This window comes from Lagopus muta, chromosome 6, assembly GCF_023343835.1.
Source record: "Lagopus muta isolate bLagMut1 chromosome 6, bLagMut1 primary, whole genome shotgun sequence".
Classification (NCBI taxonomy): Eukaryota; Metazoa; Chordata; class Aves; order Galliformes; family Phasianidae; genus Lagopus; species Lagopus muta.
In genome coordinates this window covers 636,237-657,501 of record NC_064438.1, presented here as the reverse complement: position 1 = coordinate 657,501, position 21,265 = coordinate 636,237, and the positions used below count along the sequence as shown (strand labels likewise).

At 38.5% G+C, this 21,265-nt stretch overlaps 1 protein-coding gene across 8 annotated transcripts in view; it reads left to right on the top strand.

Moving 5' to 3' along the window:
* Positions 1-21,265, top strand: part of KIAA1549L (KIAA1549 like) — a 107,107-nt gene that overhangs the window by 83,383 nt on the left and 2,459 nt on the right. For 6 of the 8 annotated variants that reach the window (XM_048948351.1, XM_048948352.1, XM_048948349.1 and 3 more), the window contains 5 exons: positions 2,810-3,157; positions 8,258-8,355; positions 9,363-9,508; positions 12,373-12,524; positions 15,155-18,771. In XM_048948351.1, the coding sequence (XP_048804308.1) occupies positions 2,810-3,157; positions 8,258-8,355; positions 9,363-9,508; positions 12,373-12,524; positions 15,155-15,436 (1,026 nt within the window). In that variant the 3' untranslated portion in view covers positions 15,437-18,771. Of the gene's footprint in view, positions 1-2,809; positions 3,158-8,257; positions 8,356-9,362; positions 9,509-12,372; positions 12,525-15,154; positions 18,772-21,265 lie in introns of those variants that run through there. The other 2 variants (XM_048948346.1, XM_048948348.1) reach the window with 2 other exon arrangements.

Below are 21,265 nucleotides of genomic sequence, written 5' to 3'. Positions count from 1 at the left end.
GCACCTCTTCGAACAGTGGAAGTATTTTTGTCTGAAAGCAGAAAAATGCCATGGGAAAATGGAACAGGATGTTGAAATCCAGTTCTCCAGCCTCTGCTTGCAGCGTGGGCTGATCTCCCTCCCTCCTATTTGAGCTACCTTGGTGCTTTGCCAAGCTTTTGACAGGCTTGCTCTCCCAGGCACAAGCTGGCGCTTAAATCTGCGTTAATGCATGGAATCCATGTTGATCCCATCGTGGTGCTTCAAAACACCACTGTAAGTCTGAGCTCTGGAGATGGGTGTAAGTATTTCAGACATTTAGAGCTGAGGTATTGGCCCAGATAAATTATTTTATTGGATTAGTTTCTTCAGCTGTTAGGGCTATGTGGTGGTCCACTGAGAAAAGGTGTTAAAAAGCTCAGTAATGCTATAATGTGTTTATGAATTAGGGCTGCTTTGTATGCTGGACCTCGTGTCCTTTTTTTTTTTTTTTTTTACCTAATAACATCTTGTACACTGTTTTGACATCTGCTTTGCTGTTTTAAAGGATCCACTCTTTTAACCTTCTCCTTCTACTACATGATTTAACATCAATTTCACCAACTTAACATGAAAGTTGTGTTTGATAAGCCATTACAAATGAGGAAATTCATGAAGTGGATACCCTGTATTACCTTCAAGTCATGAGATTTTTGAAGAGTAACAAATTGCTTTTTTATTTTTTGAGCTGTTACCAGCCTGCCTAGGATACGTGGTGTTTTAGCTTCCCAGCTATGACAAATGGTGGTGGTTGCGTGTGGGGTTTTTGTTTGGTTTTTAAATAAAATAGATTGTTTCCCTAGAATCTTGAAGAAAGCTTGAAAACGGTTAGATCGACATGCACGACAAGATCACAACGGTTTTTGGGTGATCTGCCCAGTTTTGCCCTGCTCTGTAAATAGGAAAATAAGAGCTCGAAAATCTCTCACTCCATGCTAATGTTTTATTTGATTTTTTTTATTTAATATTTTGTAAATAGTTTCCCTCAGATAAAGATGTCTATTATTTCAGTCACAGTTGTCTAAAATATTTTATTCCCAATAATAATAATCAGAATATAAGGTCGGTAATCACCTACCTGTCTGTACAGAATGTGTAGCTTTTTATGCACACTGTTTGATATTCTCAGTATTCTCAGTGTTTAGTTTTATAGCACCTTTTTATCAATGGGTTATTGTTGAAGGATACCTATCTTCTAATTTTAACAAATCCAACCAGGGTTTGGGGATGGTCACCTTCACCTAAAATGCAGACAAAGGAAACTTGAACATGTTTATTACTTCTGAGATCTTCAAAGACAATTATGAGTAGAGCAAATGCTGTAATGGAGGAGTCTAGAACCTTTGAGCTGCTAATGAGCTTTATGCTAGGGCAGAAAAAAAAATAGGCAGTTTTGTGTAAAGGGAAGAAAATGACCTCATTATAAAAACCTAAGAGTATGAAAATCTAACTGTATTGATACAGTTACAGTAATGCAACTCCTCAAAAAGCTTTGAATTGGTGTTCACATGAAAAAGTTCATGATACAGTGATTTCATGGTACTGTTGCAGCAGCAGAATGTTGCTAGAAATGGATAAACTCCACCTCTGTACAGGGCTTGCTTTTCCTTTTTGGTGTGATTCTAGTATTACATAATAAATGTGCCTGAATGGCTTTTAAATGTCTCTAATGTCAATGTTAATGTATAGTGGTGTCTATCTACAGTACTTACATCTTTCTATTGATAAAAGAGAAAATAGCATAGGCAGTGATATGAGGAAATAGGCAGTGATATGAGGAAATAGGCAGTGATATGAGGAAATAGGCATGAATTTTAAAACTTGAGCAGAAGTGTCACCGGTCTGCTCCCAAATCTTAGTGCCAGTTTTAAGTTGATAAGTCAAAGCTGGCTTAATGTCGACAATGACTAAAAATCTGTTATTCATATGATTTATTTTAGACATTATATTCTTCTACTGGACAGAATCAAGGAGAGTTGTAGTGGCTTCACCAAGGGGTTGTAGCAGAAAGCCTGATTTATTTCAACACTGGGTACCAATAAGTCTCTTGTGGGATTCCTTTCGCTGATATTTTTACGGTTATAATGAAACAGAAGAAGCATGGCTATTAATCATCCAGTTGGACAGTATGATTCCAGAGGCTTTTCCTTGGTTGCAGTTATTATCTTAGAAGGGACCCTGGGAGTACCTCGAGAGAGGGGCTGAGGCACTGGGGGTTGTGCAGTCTGGAAGAGAGGAGGCCAGGAGGCAACCTCCTTGCTCTCTGCAGCTCCCTGAGGAGGGGAAGCACAGGGGGAGGTTAGGAAATTTCAGGAGAACTCCTAAACCTTAGATCTTCTGCAACCTTAATGTATGTGAGTAAACAGAAGAACCTCAGTCCATGTAGCTGAAACAAGCAGTCCCTTGTATGCAGTCCTTCATAGTAATGGTGCCATTTAGGGATCTGTACTCCTGGTACAGTTGTATCCCATTGATACTAACAACTAAGAAAAGAATTTAAACATTAATTCTCATTGTTTTTAAGTGAATCCTTAACAATTTAATATGCTACAAGAGCGTCTCTGATAGTTTTTGCTGCAAACAATGAACGATGTGAAAGAGTCTTTGAATCCCTGGCTATTATCCTTGCCTGCATGATGTAATTTCTTTCAAATTCTTGTCATGTGTCTATACTGTAACAAGTCTTGACATTGCATACGTTAAATCAGTGTTTGAGAATGTTTTGTGTGAAGCGGCAGAAATGCTGTCCTGTAAAGCTTTTATGTGTACATACTTTTACTCCATCCAACAGACTGAGCCTGAAATTATAGAAGAAACAAATGTTGATCGTGTCACTGAGCCTCGGAGCTACACCAGGTCCCGTCAGGCCAAAGGCCACTCAGAGACCTCAACTTTAAGCTCTCAGCCCTCCATTGATGAGGTTCGACAACAGATGCATATGCTCTTGGAAGAGGCTTTCAGCCTGGCCTCTGCAGGTCACGGAGGACAGAGCAGGCAGGAGGCCTACAGCTCCGCACCACACTTGCCCTATTCAGAAGTGGTGACCAGCGCTCCTGGTACCATGACCCGACCTAGAGCGGGTGTGCAGTGGGTGCCCACATACAGACCAGAAATGTATCAGTACAGTCTACCAAGACCAGTAAGTGAACTTCTCTTCAGTACGCTTTAATACCATAAAGATATTTCTATTCTAAGAACTTTTTTTTTTTCCTTTTTAAGATGGAGTCCCATTTTCATGCTTAAAAACAGAGCATAAAGCCATGTTTACAGTAAATAAGTTTGTGTAGTGGGGCATGTTTCTCTGTCTTTACACATGCCCATATCTTGCATGAAGACTCTTAGAATCTGTTTTAGCAGCAAGGTGACCTTATTTATGTTTTGCTTGAAAGAATAGGCTGCACTAAGCTCCGGACTGTTCAACGGATAAAGAACTGGTCTGCATGTCTCCTGTTGATTGAATGCATATTTGGAAGCAATGTGTTTTGTTTTTTTTTTTTAAAACATCTGGGCATGAAACATCCAATGCTTCTGCACAAATTCCACCAGTGAGAAACATCAGCCTAAGCCAGGGAACCAAGTGCAATGCAAAATCTGCATGACCTGAAATGTGGGCTGATATTGGCAGCCTTACAGTTATATCTGTTGGTGTGGGACTAAGAGATGGCTTAGTGCCACAGGTTTCTCGGCTGACCTTATGTAGGTCATTCTTGATGCTTCACTTGCTCGCCTCAATTTCTAACTAACCATTTCTTATCTCACAGAAATAATAAATATTTTGTAGATATATAGGCAGCAATAGCAGTAGTGCTGTGGGCATCCTTGGTAGGTCAAGCTACCTCTGAATTCCAAGGTACTGTTACTCTGAAACTGTATCTATCCATCTCAGTGGGGGGGGGGGGGTGAAGCTGCATTAAATTTACATTGTTCATTTCAATGCATTTTAGGGGTTAGAAATGATTTGTTTTGTTTTGAAATAATGCATTTCAAAGTGAGTCCCCTAAAATGCCTAGAAAAAGAGAATAAAGCAGAAAAAGTGTCCTCGCTTTAAAATAACTGTAACTGTGACTTCTTCTCATGACAGTAAAAAGTACATTAGAGGATGCTGCTTCTGAACTATTCTAAACATAAGTGAAAGTCAGTGGCACTGCCTGCGGAGGCTCACGCTGGTGCTATTTTAAGTCATGCGAAGGGATATTTTTGGCCCTTTGAAACTACCACAGTGAACTTCATATATGGCATATAATGGGATTTTATGGCTAGAATTCGATTAGAAGCTCAAGAGACAGTTAATAGCTATCCAAATTACTTTGACACTTGAGAAAGACTTTTTGAAAGGAAATGAAAATCATTATATGGAATGAGATTTAAGAAAATGTAATTGCCATACTTTTTTGGTGATTGCTTCACTATTTTCAAACTCAATCATCTACTTGTTTTCTGGGCTTTAAAGCACTTGGTGATCTTTCTGGGGGCTTGAAGATAATGTTAAGCACTTCCCTGAAGACACTTATATTTTAACTGGTTGCTGTGGGGTAGGATAGTTGCAGGCTAATGGTGCTTGGATAGAGGTTGTTCATAGTTTTTTGCCAATCTGTTTCTGAGATGTAAGTCCTACTTTAACTGAAATGTTTACTTGTTTGTTCTCAATTGGGGAAGGAGGATTTCAATTAGAAAAACCCACTTGCAGTGTACGTGCAGAGTGATGTGTGCAGGAAAAATATGCAAGAATTGCTGCTCTCGATGTTTTAGTACCTGTTTGCCTGCCCGTGATACCTCTGTTTGGTAATCCTGACAGATGCTGAAAAGGGAGGCACCAGGGAGTTGATTGGGCCAGAGTACAGCAGGGCTGGCCGTGGAGCAGCTGTAAAGTGGCTGGTGTACTGAAGGTGTCCGTTATGATTGGAAATTTGGATTTAAGATTTTCCTTGTTAGATGGAACAAATGCAGACATTGTCTTTATTTGTGGGTTTCTAAGTACAATGTAAGCATGAGGATCTTCAGCCCATCACTCTTTTCTGAGACGTGGCCCTTCATGGCCCGTACATTACACTCAACCTTTTAGGAGCTCGCGCTGTCTTTCCAGTAATTTGAGTGCACTTAAGCCAGCATTTATTGCAGAGATGTTTTGTAGATGATACAAGTGCTGAATAAGATTTCTAACACTTGCATTCTCTACTTTTATACAGCATAAATAATAAGATTGAAGCATATGTCATATGTCTCCTGGACCCGAATTCTTACAGCTTTCTTGCTCAGCTGTAGTTATTACTGCACTGGTTTGCTTTTAAGATTCTCAGTGTTTTAGCCAAAAAAAAAGACTCACTGATGTTTCTCTCTGGAAGGGAGGTGTGAGGTCTGCAGTCTGATACTTGTGCTATCTGAATTTGAAATGTGATTAATTTAACAGGAATTGTTGTCGGCTCCATATTACACAAGGTCTCATTTTTGGACAAAACAGGGTTTGGAATCTTTTCAGAACGCTCCTGTATAAAAGTTTGTGGTTTTTTTTTTTTTTTTTTTTGAGCAAAGCAAAACTATTGCTGTTCAAATTTGCAAAAACAGCAAAAATCTTCAGCACCTTCATTTTGAAGAACAAAATTAGGCAAATTTCTTGTGAAATCAACATCTTCATATATGCTGGCTTGTTTTTGCTTTTTAAATGTTTTTTTGTTTGTATGTGAGTGCTTCTTTTGTAAGTTAGTTTGCTTGGCTTTCTAGCAGCGTACAAGTTTCAGTGAAGTTGCATTGTTTCTGTAATTATGTCAGTCTAGTACCAAAGGGCTCATCTAAACCTCCAACAGACATGCCTCTGTAGTCTCTAAACATTCTTATTCTATTTGTGTTGCATGTAGGAAAAAACTAATACTGCAGCATAACATCTTACAGAAAGTCTAGAAAGCTTAGAGTTCCTTGTCATAACTATTTTGGAGGAAGCTCAGCACAGCAGAGAACTGACTGCTCTCCACCAGAGTGGACGGTCCCTTGGTGAGGCGCAGCAAATCTTTTGATAGGATTTTTCACTTTAACAGGATTCCCTTTGCCCAGTTGTTAGCGACACGGTGCCACTCGTTCAAAATTGTTCATCTCCTATTTAAGCAGCAAAATAAGTGCTTGGATTTTCTACTTCATATTTTATTCCTCTCCACGTTTTCAGTGCGAGTTGCAGGAAGTTTGTGAGGCATTCATTGTGGTATCTTAAAAAGCTTCATTTGATGTCCACTTTTCAAAACATGTGCATTAGTACACAAGAGAAAACCCATATCTGCCTCTGCTCCTCTCCATCAGCCCTGTTGTACTCAGTAGCATTTGGAGTCACCAACCACTCTGAAACATATGCTGTACCTTTAAGATAGGGAAAAAATAGTTTCATGCTTAGTACAAATGTATGCTGAGGGCAAGATGTAGGATGAAAGGGTTATGGAGCCAGAAGGAAGTGTTCAGTTCAGCATTGCTAGCTTTTCGGGTACAAAAGAAGCATTGCAGACCATTTCAAGTCCAGTGTTATTAGAAATGTAAATTAAACTTTGCATATAGCATTTTATTTGTTCTGTACGTTTATTTCGTTAAAAATCAAAATCAGTATTTCCCACCCCTGGCTAGGAAATGTGCTATTGCATTTTCAGTTTTTCCCACCTAGAGATTGAAATACTTCAAATGTTGTAGCGTGGTGAAAGTGAATATTTAGACACATCATAGGTGGCGTGAAAGGAAAAACGATTTTCAAAGACATGCCTTTGAGGGGCCCTACCCTGCTTTAAAAGAGACAAGGATGAGAGGTGGGAGAGAGATGCTTGGTTTGTATTGCTTTTTCCTTAGCTATGCTGGCATTGAAAGTCAGCTTTTTGTTAGGTTATCTTTTCCAGTTTTGCAGCAGAGAAAAAGCATAATGGAACACTGTCTAAAAGTGTGATACGTAAAGGTGATTGCTGTATGATAATGGTTTTAGAAATTTAGTGTGGGATTTATATTGCCAAATTCAAACCTAGATGTAGGTGTTAAGTCTGAGCTAATAGTATAAATCCTGTGGGCTCTTTCAACAGGCAGGAGGAGGGTGACTCATCGTGGTAACATGTTTTTAGCTTTCTCTGCTGTTTGCTGAAGCAGAGTCTCTGACTGAAGCAGAATCATCTCATGTAGTTCAAAGCCTCACGGTTGGACTTTGGATGCTAGTTTTTGTCAGAATGCATATTTCTTGATACTGCACAGCCTCCCCCAAGTTTGCTCTCTTTCTGATCTCTGTTTCTCTGAAGTGTTGTCAGTAAAAGCATAATGAAGAACAAATAAAGCATAACGGGTAGAATACAGGTGTCAATACTGTAGAGACTGATTTACCCCCCCCCTCTACCTTTAAGCATATTTAGCCAAATTGTGACCTCTAATTTTCAGCATACCAAAGAATTTAGAAGGGGCGTTCTGTCCTACAGGCCACAGCACACAATTACTGGTCCTTCACGTGCATTAGTGATGAAAGCCAGAATAGCTATGAGCAAGATGCTCCATTTTGTGAGTTGGTGAGCTGATTGCATGCTCCTCTGAATTTAGTTTCAAAATAATTTGTATTGTTATTGCTTTAGAAAGATACAGAGCTTGGGGTTTTTGTGAAGTTTTCTTTTAATCTTTCCGGGGCTGAAAAAAGTTGAAAAATGCATTGCTTGTGGGCAGTTCCATTTCACCAGGCAGAAAAAAACTCTGAGAATGTTTTATGAATCCTTAAAATGTTTTACTTTTGGAAAATGCCCCATCCTTGGAGACTTTCAAGACCAGGCTGGACCAGGCTGTGAGCAACCTGATCCAGCTATGGTGTCCATGTTCATTGCAGGGGAATTGGACTAGATGGCCTTTAAGAGTCCCTTCCAACTCTAAGGGTTCTGTGATGCTATGAAGTGAAAATTCAGAGATCTTTTTTCCTTTGAATCCAAATTATCTGTGGAATCTCACATAATTGTAGCAGATCTACTTTCCCAGCAAGTTCAAAAGTGTCACAAAGGTAGAGTTTAATAAGTTCTGTTTTAATTAGACTGCCTTGCCTTTGTGAACTCATTTGTTCATGTTTTCTTTCATATCCTAAAATCACCCAAGCTTTGTAAATTCTCTAATAAAATTCCATTACTAGTGGTGCCACAGAATAATAGCCTCTAGTTGGCCAGCACTTGAAACGAGTATTTCATTTGAGGTTATTTACTTTTTAATTTGAACATGGATCTCTTGGTGTTTCAGATAATATTTCTCTCTCCTACAGGCATATAGATTTTCTCAGCTTCCTGAGATGGTGATGGGATCTCCTCCTCCTCCTGTCCCTCCTAGAACTGGTCCTGTGGCTGTTGCCTCTCTCAGGAGGTAGATAGCTTTTACTTTGTTCTCAATATGAACTCTAAAAACCACAGTTTTTTGTAAGAACTGAGACAAACCCTCAAGTAGCACTTGTGAGCCATCCAGTTAATAAAGAAACACTCATGGAATTAGAAACATGCTATTTTTTTCATTTTAACATCGAGAGGAAAGAAATAACAGCAAATTCTCTTCTATTAGCTCATCTTTTTCAATAAAATTAGGAAATCCTTGCCTCCAAATCACACAGTACATAATGAAATGTTGTGTAGCAGATGTGCAGCAGATAGCTTGCACCCTGCTGTTCTCTGTTCTAACAACCTGCAATGTGATACTGATAAGTTATCAGTATCCTGGGTCTGGGGGGCTTCCACCTAGCTTTCAGATATCTAACACCTTGCTTTACAAAGCCAAGTATGAGTAAATGCCTGATTCTTAGCTCAGTGTATACTGCCTCTTCCTCCATAAAAAGCATTTCAAGGTATTTTCACACTTCTGTGGTGCAAGAGCTGTGATTTAGCCTACAGTGCTGTGCTGTTGTACACTGCAGAGTTCCAACTGTAATTCAAAGGCACTGCAAGCCTACTGAGGCTGTAGAGTACTAAGAAGAAAGGAAACTTTTCTGAGTGTCTGCTAGCTGCATCCAAATATTCGGAGTACGGGTTCTTTTCTGGCATATTGTTTTATAACTACTATGTTATAGTGCTATAAATCAATATAAATCAGTAAAGCTATAAATCAACTGGGACGCATCGTTTCATGAGATGCTAGAATTTCCCATGTGCAATTTAGACTACTTTGTGACACCCTATCATCCTGTGTTTTCTATAATCTTGTATTGATGAGCTGCGTATCGTAGGCATTTGCTTGAAAATCCAGTAAAACTGGGTAGCTTAATCCTAGCAGGCTTGTCATACTGTAGCTCATAGATGCAAATATAGCTGTCCTGTCCAATAGTTGGGATGTTAAATGTTTCTTTTCTTTTTTTTTTTTTTTTTTTCATTTCTAATGCTCAGGTCTACATCAGATATTGGCAGCAAAGTGAGAATACCAGAGTCCAGTGGGGTGGATCAGGCCCAGCATCACGATCCTGCATCTTATGCACCTGGTTCAAGAGCTCCAATGCCTGTAGGCCCGCTTGATCAATCGACTTTTCACTCAGGTGAGAAATAGACCTGCAGACCTAACTTGCAACTTCGAGACCCGCGTGATTTGTTTTGCATGTAAATGAGCTGATGAGAAATAGTAAGAACACAGGATTATTTGGAGAAAGAAGGAATTGGGTATTTCTCCAGGTACAAATGAAGGGGATATATAAACGACTGCCTCTTTGCAAATGCAGAAGCAGCTACACTGTAAAGCTACATTGCTCATCCTGCAAAAGGAAAGGGAGACGGTCATTTCTGAAGGTGAAAGACCCCACCAGGTGATCTTTGTTCTAGTATGTCATTCTGCTGGCTTACCTATCAGGACTCTGAGCCACTAAGGTCCAGTAGAAGAGTTCATCTGCACCAAAAATCTGGTGCAAATTGTAAGGGAGATTGTCTAGCTGATACAGAGGCTATTGGCTGTCAAGAGCACAAGTTATATTATTGATGGGGCTCAATGGCAAGAGGCAGCTTTCTGGCAGACCTCTGAACACACAGCAATTGTCATGTGTCTAAACAAATATGGCCTTGCATAGAGAGGCTGTCACCAGCAAATGTCAGAGAAGACTGGAAGCAACTTCTAACTGGCAAAATGTTTTCTTGAAGACCTGTAGAAAAAGGCTTTCAAGATTAGAAAAATTTTACACTGTCATTTCAGTTTTGTAAATGGCAGATTCATTAGACATGACTGCTAATCTGCAAATAATTTCTTTCTTATCTTTCTCAGAAGTAATTGAGAGTTATCTGCATTGTATTCAAAATCTGCTGAGAATAATGCTGTGAAAATGCATATCTGCCGCCAATTAATTAAATACAGTAGGTTTGAAGGATCCACTGTGCACACATTCTTATCACAGTACCTTCCTCAACGTGAGTCTAAAAGGAGCAGATGCCACCCTTTCATATAAAAGTGTTTTGAACTATAAAGCATGCCACGCTGCCAAGAACTCTACTGTCGTGACTGCAGCAATGTTCTGCGTGATATAGCTTTCTGTCATTTCCAGTGATGCAGGGGTTTTATTGCTGTATGTTACGAATAGGTATGGTGTGCTACCACTGAAGAGTGCATTTCAGAAGAGACAAAATGACCTTAGTGTACACTGTGGAGTCGGCCAGATTTATTCTAGGATTAACTGGAGGAAAGGCTCGTGTGGGAGAGAGCATTTAAATGGCTCTAATGCAGGGAAAGATAGAGTTGTGAGAAATCTGCAAGTGTAACAGATGAGGATTTCTAATGTTCTAATTGGAAAATAAATTTTTATCAGATCAATAGGTGGAAAGGCTATACTGCAGATGCTGATTGGGCATGAAATGGCCAAACGTTGCCCTTATGCAGCCCATCAACATCAGCTTTAAAATAATGATTTTGCAGTAAGAGTTGGGGTAAGACAGTACTTCAGCTTCTTGAGTGTTCAATTTGTATAACTGTTCATTTTGCTGTGGTTAAATTAAGAGCTTTTTTGGTGAAGAGAAGCTGTGTGTCATCTGCAGGAGCAACACTTTTTTCGCAGTACAAGTCTGAAGAATACTTTGGACAAGTTAGCCTCGCTAATCACTCCTCAGTGAAGATGCTCAGTTGTCTTTTTATTGTGTTTTTTGCATTTACTGGCTTTTCTGCTCTCGCATCAATGATTTATTTTTGCTATACTCTGTGAAACTTAAAACTAAAATACATGGCTGTGTATTACTGAGTACTCAAAATATCCCATCCACGTGCTTTGTTTGCTACGTGGTAAAGACAGTAGAGAGCTTTCTTCCCCTCTGGGTTTAGGAATGAGGTTGCAGTGTACCAGTGATGCAAATGCTGGTGTTTGTATCTCTATCTAAAGAGACACTGGTGGAAAGAAGTCTTACCAGGCAAGCAGATTGTACTTTACTCTAAATTTGGCAAATAGGTGGAATTATGATGGCTTCTCTCTAGAAATAGTGGAAGTATGTGAGGAAATGGTGGACTTCTAGACTGCCTAGTTACATACTGTGTGTAATCTCAGTAATGGCAGAATGAAGTACCTTCTGTTGTGAAGGACTTAACGAGCAGATATAACCATATCCAGAGATCTGGTTGAACCTTGTCTTGGGAAAGCAGTTTTCTCCTACTTAACATCAAGTAAGATCATGGCATTCTAACAGACAACTTCCTGGACATCCCTATGCATATCTCTTGAAGAAGACACAGGAAAACAGATTTTATGTCAGCAGGTTTCCTTGGAAATATTTATATAAGTGGTAGCTGCATAATTCGTTGCAGTCATAGGCTGTTGCTGGGAAATGTGTTGAGCAGGCAGAGCCTTGGTGGTTGTTTTTTTTCTTTGTTTTTTAATGGAAGCATAGAAATTTTATGATGGAGTTGTTGAGATTACAGCCTTTTAAAGGTATCACTCAGTTTTGTAGGTCTTGTGTCTAGAGACATTAGGATAGTGTAAATATAAATTTAAACTGAATGCTTTGTAGCCTGCTGTTGAAAAGAAAGATGCAAACCCTCTGAAACCCATGGTAACAGCAGCTAAAAATTGAATACAAGGAAACAAACAAAAGGAAAATGAACCCTTTTTTCTGGAATGATTTGAAGCTTTAGGGGGAGTCGTTATTACAAGGATCCAAGTCCTTAGGAGTAAGTCTTCATATCTTTATCTAACGGTTGTGCATCACTATGTGGACAACTGTCAATCTTGTTTTCTCCAGTATTTTCTGCCGTTATAAAGATGTGTAGTTGGCTACTTGGAGTCTTGCATCCAACCAATGCAGATCATGTTCTCACTGGGGGAAAAAAAAAAACAAAAAACAAAAAACCTTGAACATCTACTTCATAAGTAACATCTTCTAATTTTTAACTTAAAAGATAGGTTGCTAATTGTATATGATGTCATTTTTTTAATAGGTAATACAGTACCAGCAGTGTTTGCCATACCAGCAGCAAACCGACCTGGCTTCACAGGCTATTTTATCCCAACACCACCCACAGCATATAGGAACCAAGCTTGGATGCCCTATGCTGGGGAAAATGAATTACCAGGGCAGTGGGCAGACTCAGTAAGTATCCTAACTTTTCTAACGATATGCGTTTCTACACAAAAGATGTCTTGAGTGATGCTAAGCATCAGCAAAGAATCTGAGCAGGGTGATTACTTCCTGAATGGGAATAATCTCTAGCAGTGAGGATCTTTGTGAGAGGATACAGATATTTATCTGTCCATACAGTGGACTGTAAGCATCATTCAGTAAGTTAGAGGCTGGCACCCATTCAAAGATGGTGAGACAGATACAATTTTCTTTCCCCAAGACAGAGCTTAAATATTTGGTAGGCAGTGAGTGATGCTGTTGTTTCACGAAGTGGCTTTATGCTGTTTGAAAGCTGGGGAACATCTTTCTACCCCGAAGACTTCTCTCAAGACAGCCTCACTCCCAGATACTAGCTCCCAACTCTGCCACAGCCCTGCTGTGCAGCATTTCTGCTGGGAGTGACAGATCTTAAACTAAATAATTAATTGCACAATTCTACCCTTGGACAGATCCAATTGTTAGTCTGAAGTATACTCACATTTCAAAGAAATGAAACTGAGATCCTAAAATGAATTGCAGTAGTTCATCATGTCTGAAACAAATTCTATCACTTAGGGGCTTTTTTTTTTTTTTTTTTAAGACATTTAACTTCAATGCTACTAAGGAAAAAAAAAATGCAGGATTGACTCTTTTGCTTGAGCTTAATTCTAATGTTTATGCAGAACCAATTCAGCTAAACTGGGAGATGGATTCTATTTCTTTGTGCAGATAATCAACAGAATATTTTAGTGAACTGCACTTGGAGACAAATAGTTGCCTTGGAGCAACTAAGCAAGAGACAATAAGGTCATATAGATGTTCCTGAGGACAGCTCTTTTGTGCCAGATCTTCATGACTGCTGTTGATGTATAAGAGGAAAAGAATTCAATTTGATACTTAGATGCAAGTCTGAATTTGTAGTCTGAACTGTCAAGAAAAAGGATATTCATATACAAACTGTATCTGATGGTGTGCTCCCGATAGCTGAAGGCTTGTGAAGTCATACAGATTCCCTTTCCAGAATGAAAGCACAGAAAATCTTTGTTAAAAATGTATTTTTGTTTGTAACCCTACTGACATTTAGTAGATTCAAGAGACCTACTTGTATCTGAACTTCAATTAGAACTTCTTCATTAAGAAGAAAAAAAAAAAAAAAAAAATGGGAAAAGTACTTTGTTGCTTGTATGTTCTTTTTCCCTTTTGCTGTGACATTATAGAATTCAAAGGAAATGAATTTTCCTTTCAACTTATCTGTTACAGAGGTTTAAACGACTTCTTGTTATCCAGACTTTTAGCCCTTCTATGATATAACAGAAGGAAGGAAAGAAATGTAAAAAACAAAACAAAAACAAAACAACAAGCACTTCAGTTCCTTTAGGAAGAGCAGAGACTTAAAAATGAGATGCTGTACTTCTCATGCATTCCCACTAACTGGGTTGTAAATTAAACACCAAGGTTGCAGGTGAAATGGGAGTTGTCCTGTAAACTTAATTTCCTTAAATGTTGCTTTTCAATTCAAAGGTAAGTATTGAAGCACTAAGCCTTGTGAGAGAAGGGAAATGCATTTATTTTCCAAATTGATAGATGCTGCTTAGTGAAAGTAGGAACCTGGTGGCCTCTAGTGGTATGTTCATGTGTTGTGCTGCCAAAATGTTTGTCTTCTGGATAATCTATGGAGAAAACTGAAGAGGCAACTGCATTTGTCACTTTTATACCATGCTTGTTCCCTGTGTCTGTCATCACACCACACCGAATGTGTGAGACATATGCCAGGCAGCCTGTATTACGTATTTGTGCAAGGTTTTAGTGCATTTCAAAAGCTAAAAACATGTAGTCTTCCCAATTAGATTGATATAAATTAGTCAATTAACTTTTCAGTGCTTAAATGCAGTGGTAGTTTATTGGTTACCTTATGGTAAATGTGGTATTATCAGCCATCCTGTTCAAAATAAACATCACTGGACTTCTCTTCCTTTTCATTGGAGTGGATTATGGTAATAAGTTGGTGGATTTTTCTTCAAGGAGAAATTATCTTGTCCTAGTAATATGTTATGGGTTGCCTTCTGTCACAGCATAAAACCTTTTAACATGGAGGGCTGTAGCTATCTATTTTCTAGACTTTTGCAAAATATAAATGAATGCTATTTTTATTTGCTGCATTAAAAAAAATGAGAACTTAAGTTTACTGTGAATTGAAAACTGGTATCGTGGATTTGTGTAGGAAAATTAGTCACGAGGACTAAACAGCCCCCCTTATTGCTGCAGGTCAGAAGATTCCTCTGTACTGGGTTTTCAGAGTCCTGAAGTACAGCAGAGCTGGCTACTTAAGAGAGGACGCTTTCAGAAAAGCCTCCTCCTTGGTTTTTTTACAGTGACAATAAATTTAGTTGTTCACTGCTGCCACACTGAGTTGAGTACCTGTCTTACTGATGTGTGTGCTTAAATGGCACATGCAAAGATGCACATTTGTCAGCTGACACTTCAGGATGTAGAGTTTACATTCCCGTTATAGGTTCCTATCTGTCCATCTTATTCTACCCCGTGTAGGTTTATGTTACCTGCCAGGCAGCACTAAGGATAAATTGTTCTGTATAATTTGGTGTAATTACGATGCTCTACAGGTTCCGCTCCCTGGATACATCGAGGCTTATCCAAGGCCCCGCTACCAACACAATTCTCCTTCACGACTGCCTCGCCAATACAGCCAATCAGCAAGCATGCATCCCAGCTTGGAACAAGCTCCTTTGCCCTCTGCCACAGCTTCTCAACAGAGCCTGACAGAAAATGACCCATCCGATGCTCCTCTCACCAACATTTCTACAGCTGCCTTAGTAAAGGCAATAAGAGAAGAAGTTGCTAAACTGGCCAAGAAGCAAACAGATATGTTTGAGTTCCAGGTTTAATGTCTTTTGTGCACAGCATTTGTATCATGTAACTTGAAGCAGCCAAGAAAGTGACCTCTTTAATTCTCACTTATAAACCTGCAGTGAATTGTGCAAAGTGATGGCATTTTTCTCCATCTGAACAGTCAACACTATGAAATGACTTAGAGTAGAGCAGCAGGACCCTGAAGATATGTATTCTCCTTGCCAGCTGAGGAAATGCTGCAAGGTAACTCTTTGAAATGGATAATATTGATCACATGCGAGTGTTTGTCACTTGGCACTCATACTGTGACCCATCACCACTAGAGATGCTGCTGTACATGTCAGTGCCATGCAATGTTTCAGTTGCAGGCCCAAATACAGAGCTGCTGAAGAAAATGTCTTCTACATGTCAAAACCTTATTTCTTTGATTAAAGAAGAAAACGGATGGAAAGTAGCAAGCTAAAGGCCATGGTAGGCATGGCAGCCTCATTAATTTTTTGTTGTGGGACATTGTGCAAAGAATGTTGATTGAATTTATCTGCGTCACTGCAGCCTTTTCATTCTAGAGACTGTAACCAAACCAAAAGAATCTGAGATGAGTAAGTAATACTAATAAATGTCCTGTGAATAGCCCCAATTCTTTTCATCCTATTTACAGTGTAAAGAAGTGAAAGAAGAGAAGACTGTGAGGAGACTAACGATATTTTGATAGTTAATGGTTACCTTGTCCATGAATGCCACTGATGAGTTATGGAGATTTTTTCTATGTGAGAGAGCACAATCTGTGAAGAGCTAACAAAGGAAACTGGTGCTAGAAGTTTCCAGGAGAAATGAAAAAAGGTTATTTGTGTTTGCTCTATATTCAGGCTTTTCACTCTGAATGCATGTGAAGCTGGTAAACATGAGACCTTTGAGCAAGCCTTTCCAACCTGGAATAGTAAATACACCTGCTTGTACAAGACAACCTCTGTTTGACACAGTGCTTTTTTCTCTTTCTCAAATAATGCTATCTACTGAATTGCTACCTGAAGCCACAGTTGATCAGTCTGGAACAGTGTATACACATGTAGGAAGTTCTGAATGTAGAGGACCTGATTATTATATTAACATGTAAATAAGAATACGGTTAAATGGATTAACAAAAACACTGGCGTGCTTTGAAACAAGAGGGCATTTCTGGAAATGATGCTGACTGTACATTGCTCAAGATAAAAATAACTAATAGTTAAACTGCATTATTGTATGAATCCAATCCTGAAAGAAAATCAGACCAGTTGAATAGGACAGTAGTTTGTCTTTTGCAGTTGTACAGAATAGTTGGAGATGATGAACAATTGTTTTCAGTTCCTTTGGCCACTAGCTTTGGGAACTGAAGTTGTTGCAAAATACATTGTATTGGGCATGTCTGATGTCAACTGGAGTTAAAGGTAATGTCCTTCATTTCAGTAAGTTATTTAGTTATTCTCAACTGCCTATGTTATTTTGTTTGATCATTTCATTTTCTTGAATTTCTTTGGTCTTTACCAAGGTGAGAAAGAGAGCTTAGTTTAGCTTTTTGGCCATCAGTAAAATGAGAGGTATGAGACTAGAGCAGGGGAAAGAGGAAGAAACTGATGAAGCACAAACTTTTAATACAGCACTATTTTTTCCCCCAAATGATTATATAATAAACCCTGTTAGAGATCATGATATATAGTTATCCTAGAATATACTGACATCTGCTCTGAGACCTCCGAGGTATTGCAGAATCTTTAGGAATGCTAGCTGATCTTTAAACTAGTGTGAAATTTCATTTTTATGATTTAAAAATCAAATATAAATAAAATGTATTTTTGTAATCTCAATGTATATACTTGCTGTATGTTTATACAAGTGACTGGTCTGCAATAGTTGGAAAATTTCCATAAACCAAGTGCAAAAAAAAAAAAAAACAAGAAAACAAAAACAGAGAAATAATTTTAATGATCAATATTAACATGCAGCATCTGGTATACACAAATACACATTTGGGTGACTTGGACACTGAGCAACCAAAGAAACTGGATCTCTTGTGTAAATACAAGTTTGCTAAAGACAGGCTATCATCTCATTTACCTGTCAGCTAATTAATACTGATCTAATCCATGTAATACAAGACATCCAAATGTCTTTTTGTGTTAATAGCTGCCTAAAAATGTTGTGTTTAAAAGTAACTTAAAAATAAAGGGCCAAACTCAGCATGCCATAAAGTGGTGTGTTCTGTTTGGCTTCAGTGGGAACTCAGCTCTCTGAGAGCAAGGCTGAGCTTTTCTGTTAGCTTTTGTTCAGACGTGCAAATTTCACTAGAATCACCTGAGCGCTCCTGTGCTTATTTTTCATTTGCTGTAACAGAAGTGCAGACATAATTTAAGAGCAGCTTACAGTTATTTAGCCTGAGCTGGTTCATAACCAGATTAAGCTGCCTCGGTAAGGGAAATCTGCGTTAAATTGTGTCAGCCGCTTTGGGCATCAGCTTTATTAACTTACATTTTGAGTGATTATTCTAGTTATTCCAGTGAAATTTTGTATGTAGATAGGCCCTTCTATGCAATGGGAGTGAAATACCCTATGAAATAAATTTGTGTCTTTGACTCGAGTTTTGCAGTGTTATCTTAAAACTGCATGTGTGGACGCAGCAGCAGCCTTGCAGACTGGGAAAGCTCATGATGCCACGTATCCCCAAAAGAGTCAGAGGAGGTAGGATGTACCAGATCTAAACAGCATCTTTGGGACACTTAGCTCTGTTTGTAAATCTGTACCCATTCTTCGATTTCAGTGATTTAGTAGTTCCATCAGAAAGTGTGTTAATGTAAAGCCTAGCATCTATCTGCCATACTGAAAATGAAAAAGTTTGGAAATTGCATGCATGTTACAGGGTGTGAATGCCCATATGCAAACAAAATGAACAAAATAGAAAACCCTAACACCAGAAGAACCTCTTAAACATCCTTCTAGAAATACAAACTATTCCCGTGAAGTTAAACCAAGTACTCCTCATACAACTGAGGAAGACCTGTTAGACTTCCAAAATTAATTTTGTTTGGTATTGTACTGATGATGTGCAGTCTACTGAATATCCCCTGAATCATCCCTCTGAAACCATTGTGGTGCACTTTATTCACAAAGACGTTTTACGTTCTTCGTTCATAATGGCTTTCTATCTTATTTGTAATATGTTTCTGTATTTTTTTGACGTACAAAGTAAGATTATACCAAGACAGTAAGGACATTCCTGTGTAAGAAAAACATGCTGTAATATTTATTCTGTCTGAGCACAAAGCAATGATAAAGTGAAAATATAGTGTACAAATAATTTGTAAAATAATAAACATTTTGTATGGCTACAATTAGACTATAGTTTTTCAGTATTGATTTCCAAAAAGAAAGTATACATGTTTAATGCTATGATCTCATCAGACTGTATTCCTGTCATATTCACTTTTCTACTAAGTGCCCCAATTTTCTTTGAAATGTTGCCAGATGTTAAGGTGAAAATATTGTTTTCTGTGTACAGACATGTTTATGTTCAAACCAATAGTTGTATCCAGATTTGTAAATCATTACTAGAAACATCTGCAAGTAAAACGCACATAGAATTATTTCTCAGTAGGTGTGTAATGGCCACTCTCTGTAAGTGCATATACTGTGTGTAGTGTTTTATTGGCATGAGTAGAAGAGTCACTTTAAGGGGATAAGAGGGCATTCTTTGGCAGTCGTTTTTGAAGTAAAGTATACTTTTGTGAGGAGGTCAAACACACTGCAGAAATATGAACAACTTTTGTATCTGATTCCATTCTGTGGATGGAAGTGCATGTAAATCCTATATAGAAATGGGGAAATTGTTATAAGCGATCTTTATTTTTTATCCACACTGACTTTTAATAAGGGGAGGCATGGAGGAAAGTGAATGTGAGGAAGATTAAATGCAAAGCAAGTGGAGAAAGCAGCATTGAAGTCAGTAGTAGAACTGAAGTGAGGCCTCTGTCTCCTTTAAGGGGTGGTACATAAAAACTAATTGCAATTTTTGGCACAATTCAAGATGTCTGTAAAGGATGAATTACTTTTGAACGTATATTTTTCAGGCCTGCGTTGTAAATATGACAACTCAGTGCTTGCTTCTAGGAGTCTGAGGGAACTTTAAGAGCAATGATATTTTTTGGAGCTGGCACAAGGAGTTGCTTCATTTAGCTGACCTTGCACATCCTGCCCGTGTGTATGCAGCTCTGAGTGTGGTGGAACAAGGTTACTGTAAATCAGTGATGGTCTTGATCGTGTTTTTCATGTACATAAGCATATCTTAGTGGCTTTCCATTTCTCACTGACGTGCAATTGGATAAAAAGAGCAAGCGTGAGACAGTATGAAGAACATTAACAGGTAATTAACAGTTCTAATAGCCTGTCAACGAGACCAAAGACTTCTTCTGATGCTTGATAAGTCACACCTACTGGAAAATGATTCTTTAAAGCAGCTTTCCTTGGAAAGGTTTATTGCTTTCAGTGCTAATGACCAATAAGTATAAATTAAAACTCATTCTATCACAAGAGAGTGTGTCAGTTATGGCTTCCACTCCTTTGTGCTTATTCTGTGTAGCCCCACCTGAAAAATTGCCAAAATTCACGACTGCTTTCCAGCTACTTGGAGTAAGCTCTCATAATGAAACACCAAGTTGTTGGTCATCTTACATAGATTTTAGTACACCATTTGGGTAGATGTTCAGACAATGTGTTAGCGTACTGATAGTATCAGTCTTTTTTCTTTTATAAGGGCTTTGTAAAACAGGAAAGCTTGGTCTGCTGAGATAGGATGGTCCACTTGTCACAGTGGGTGCAGGGAAACAGCAGCCTTCTTCTCAGTATGCTATTAATGTATCTCATGGATCAGTTATTTCCTCTCTCCCCTCAACTTCACTTCTGAAAGAATACAAACATACAGCTTTCTTGACTAAATAACGTGTAATTTTTAAAATAAGTACATGGGGGTAGGTGCATCTGCCTAGTTCTCTGTGATATCTCCATGTGCGCTGCTGATCTACTGAGCATTTTATTTAAAACAATGCAAGTTGGAAAAGCAACAAATCAGCTCAAGCTTCTCTGCTATGTTATTTACAAGCATAGTGTAGATTTTGAAACAGGGCTATATGGATTCAGTATGTCAAATGATTACTTAAGCTTTCTGTGCTAGACTTTTTCATGCGTTAATTCTTTTGGCAGTAACTCCAGGACTGTGTAAGATTTTATTTTTTGCTTATCAAAATACTTCATAGTTATTTTTTTTCCCCCATTTTAAAAGTGTAGGAATGCAAAATGAGGATGAACACTCATTGAGAATGCTTTTATGAACTGTTGCCATTGTCTTGTCAATAAATAATGCAAAAGTTTACTTGTGGAAATGATATTTATCTGGGTCAGTAAATGAACTGGGTACTGATTTGCTCTTTAGAAGGAAGTTTCAAGATGGCCAAGATGTAAAGGCGTGTCTGCAGTGTCTTCATTGAGAATAACTGTATTGAACACTGATTATTATTTCATCAGAAGTATTGGTTGCATTCTGCGTGCTGTGTCAAAAATGTTTGGCAGTGCCCTGTGGATGGAAAGCAGTCAGAAAACTGCACACATGGGGATTCCTGTTATCCAGGAAAATCTTGGTCAGGGCTGCATAAGACACGTGGGAGTCGGGACAGGGAGTTTAGTGGGGCTCTGAGGTGGATAAGAAATATGTTTTAAGTTGCTAGGTGGCCAAATGGCCAGCAGATGTATTGAGAATAATTACAAATACCATGAAGAGATATTTCGCTGATTTCATTCTTTTGCATTTGATAAAAAAATAATTATTTTAAGAAGTGCCT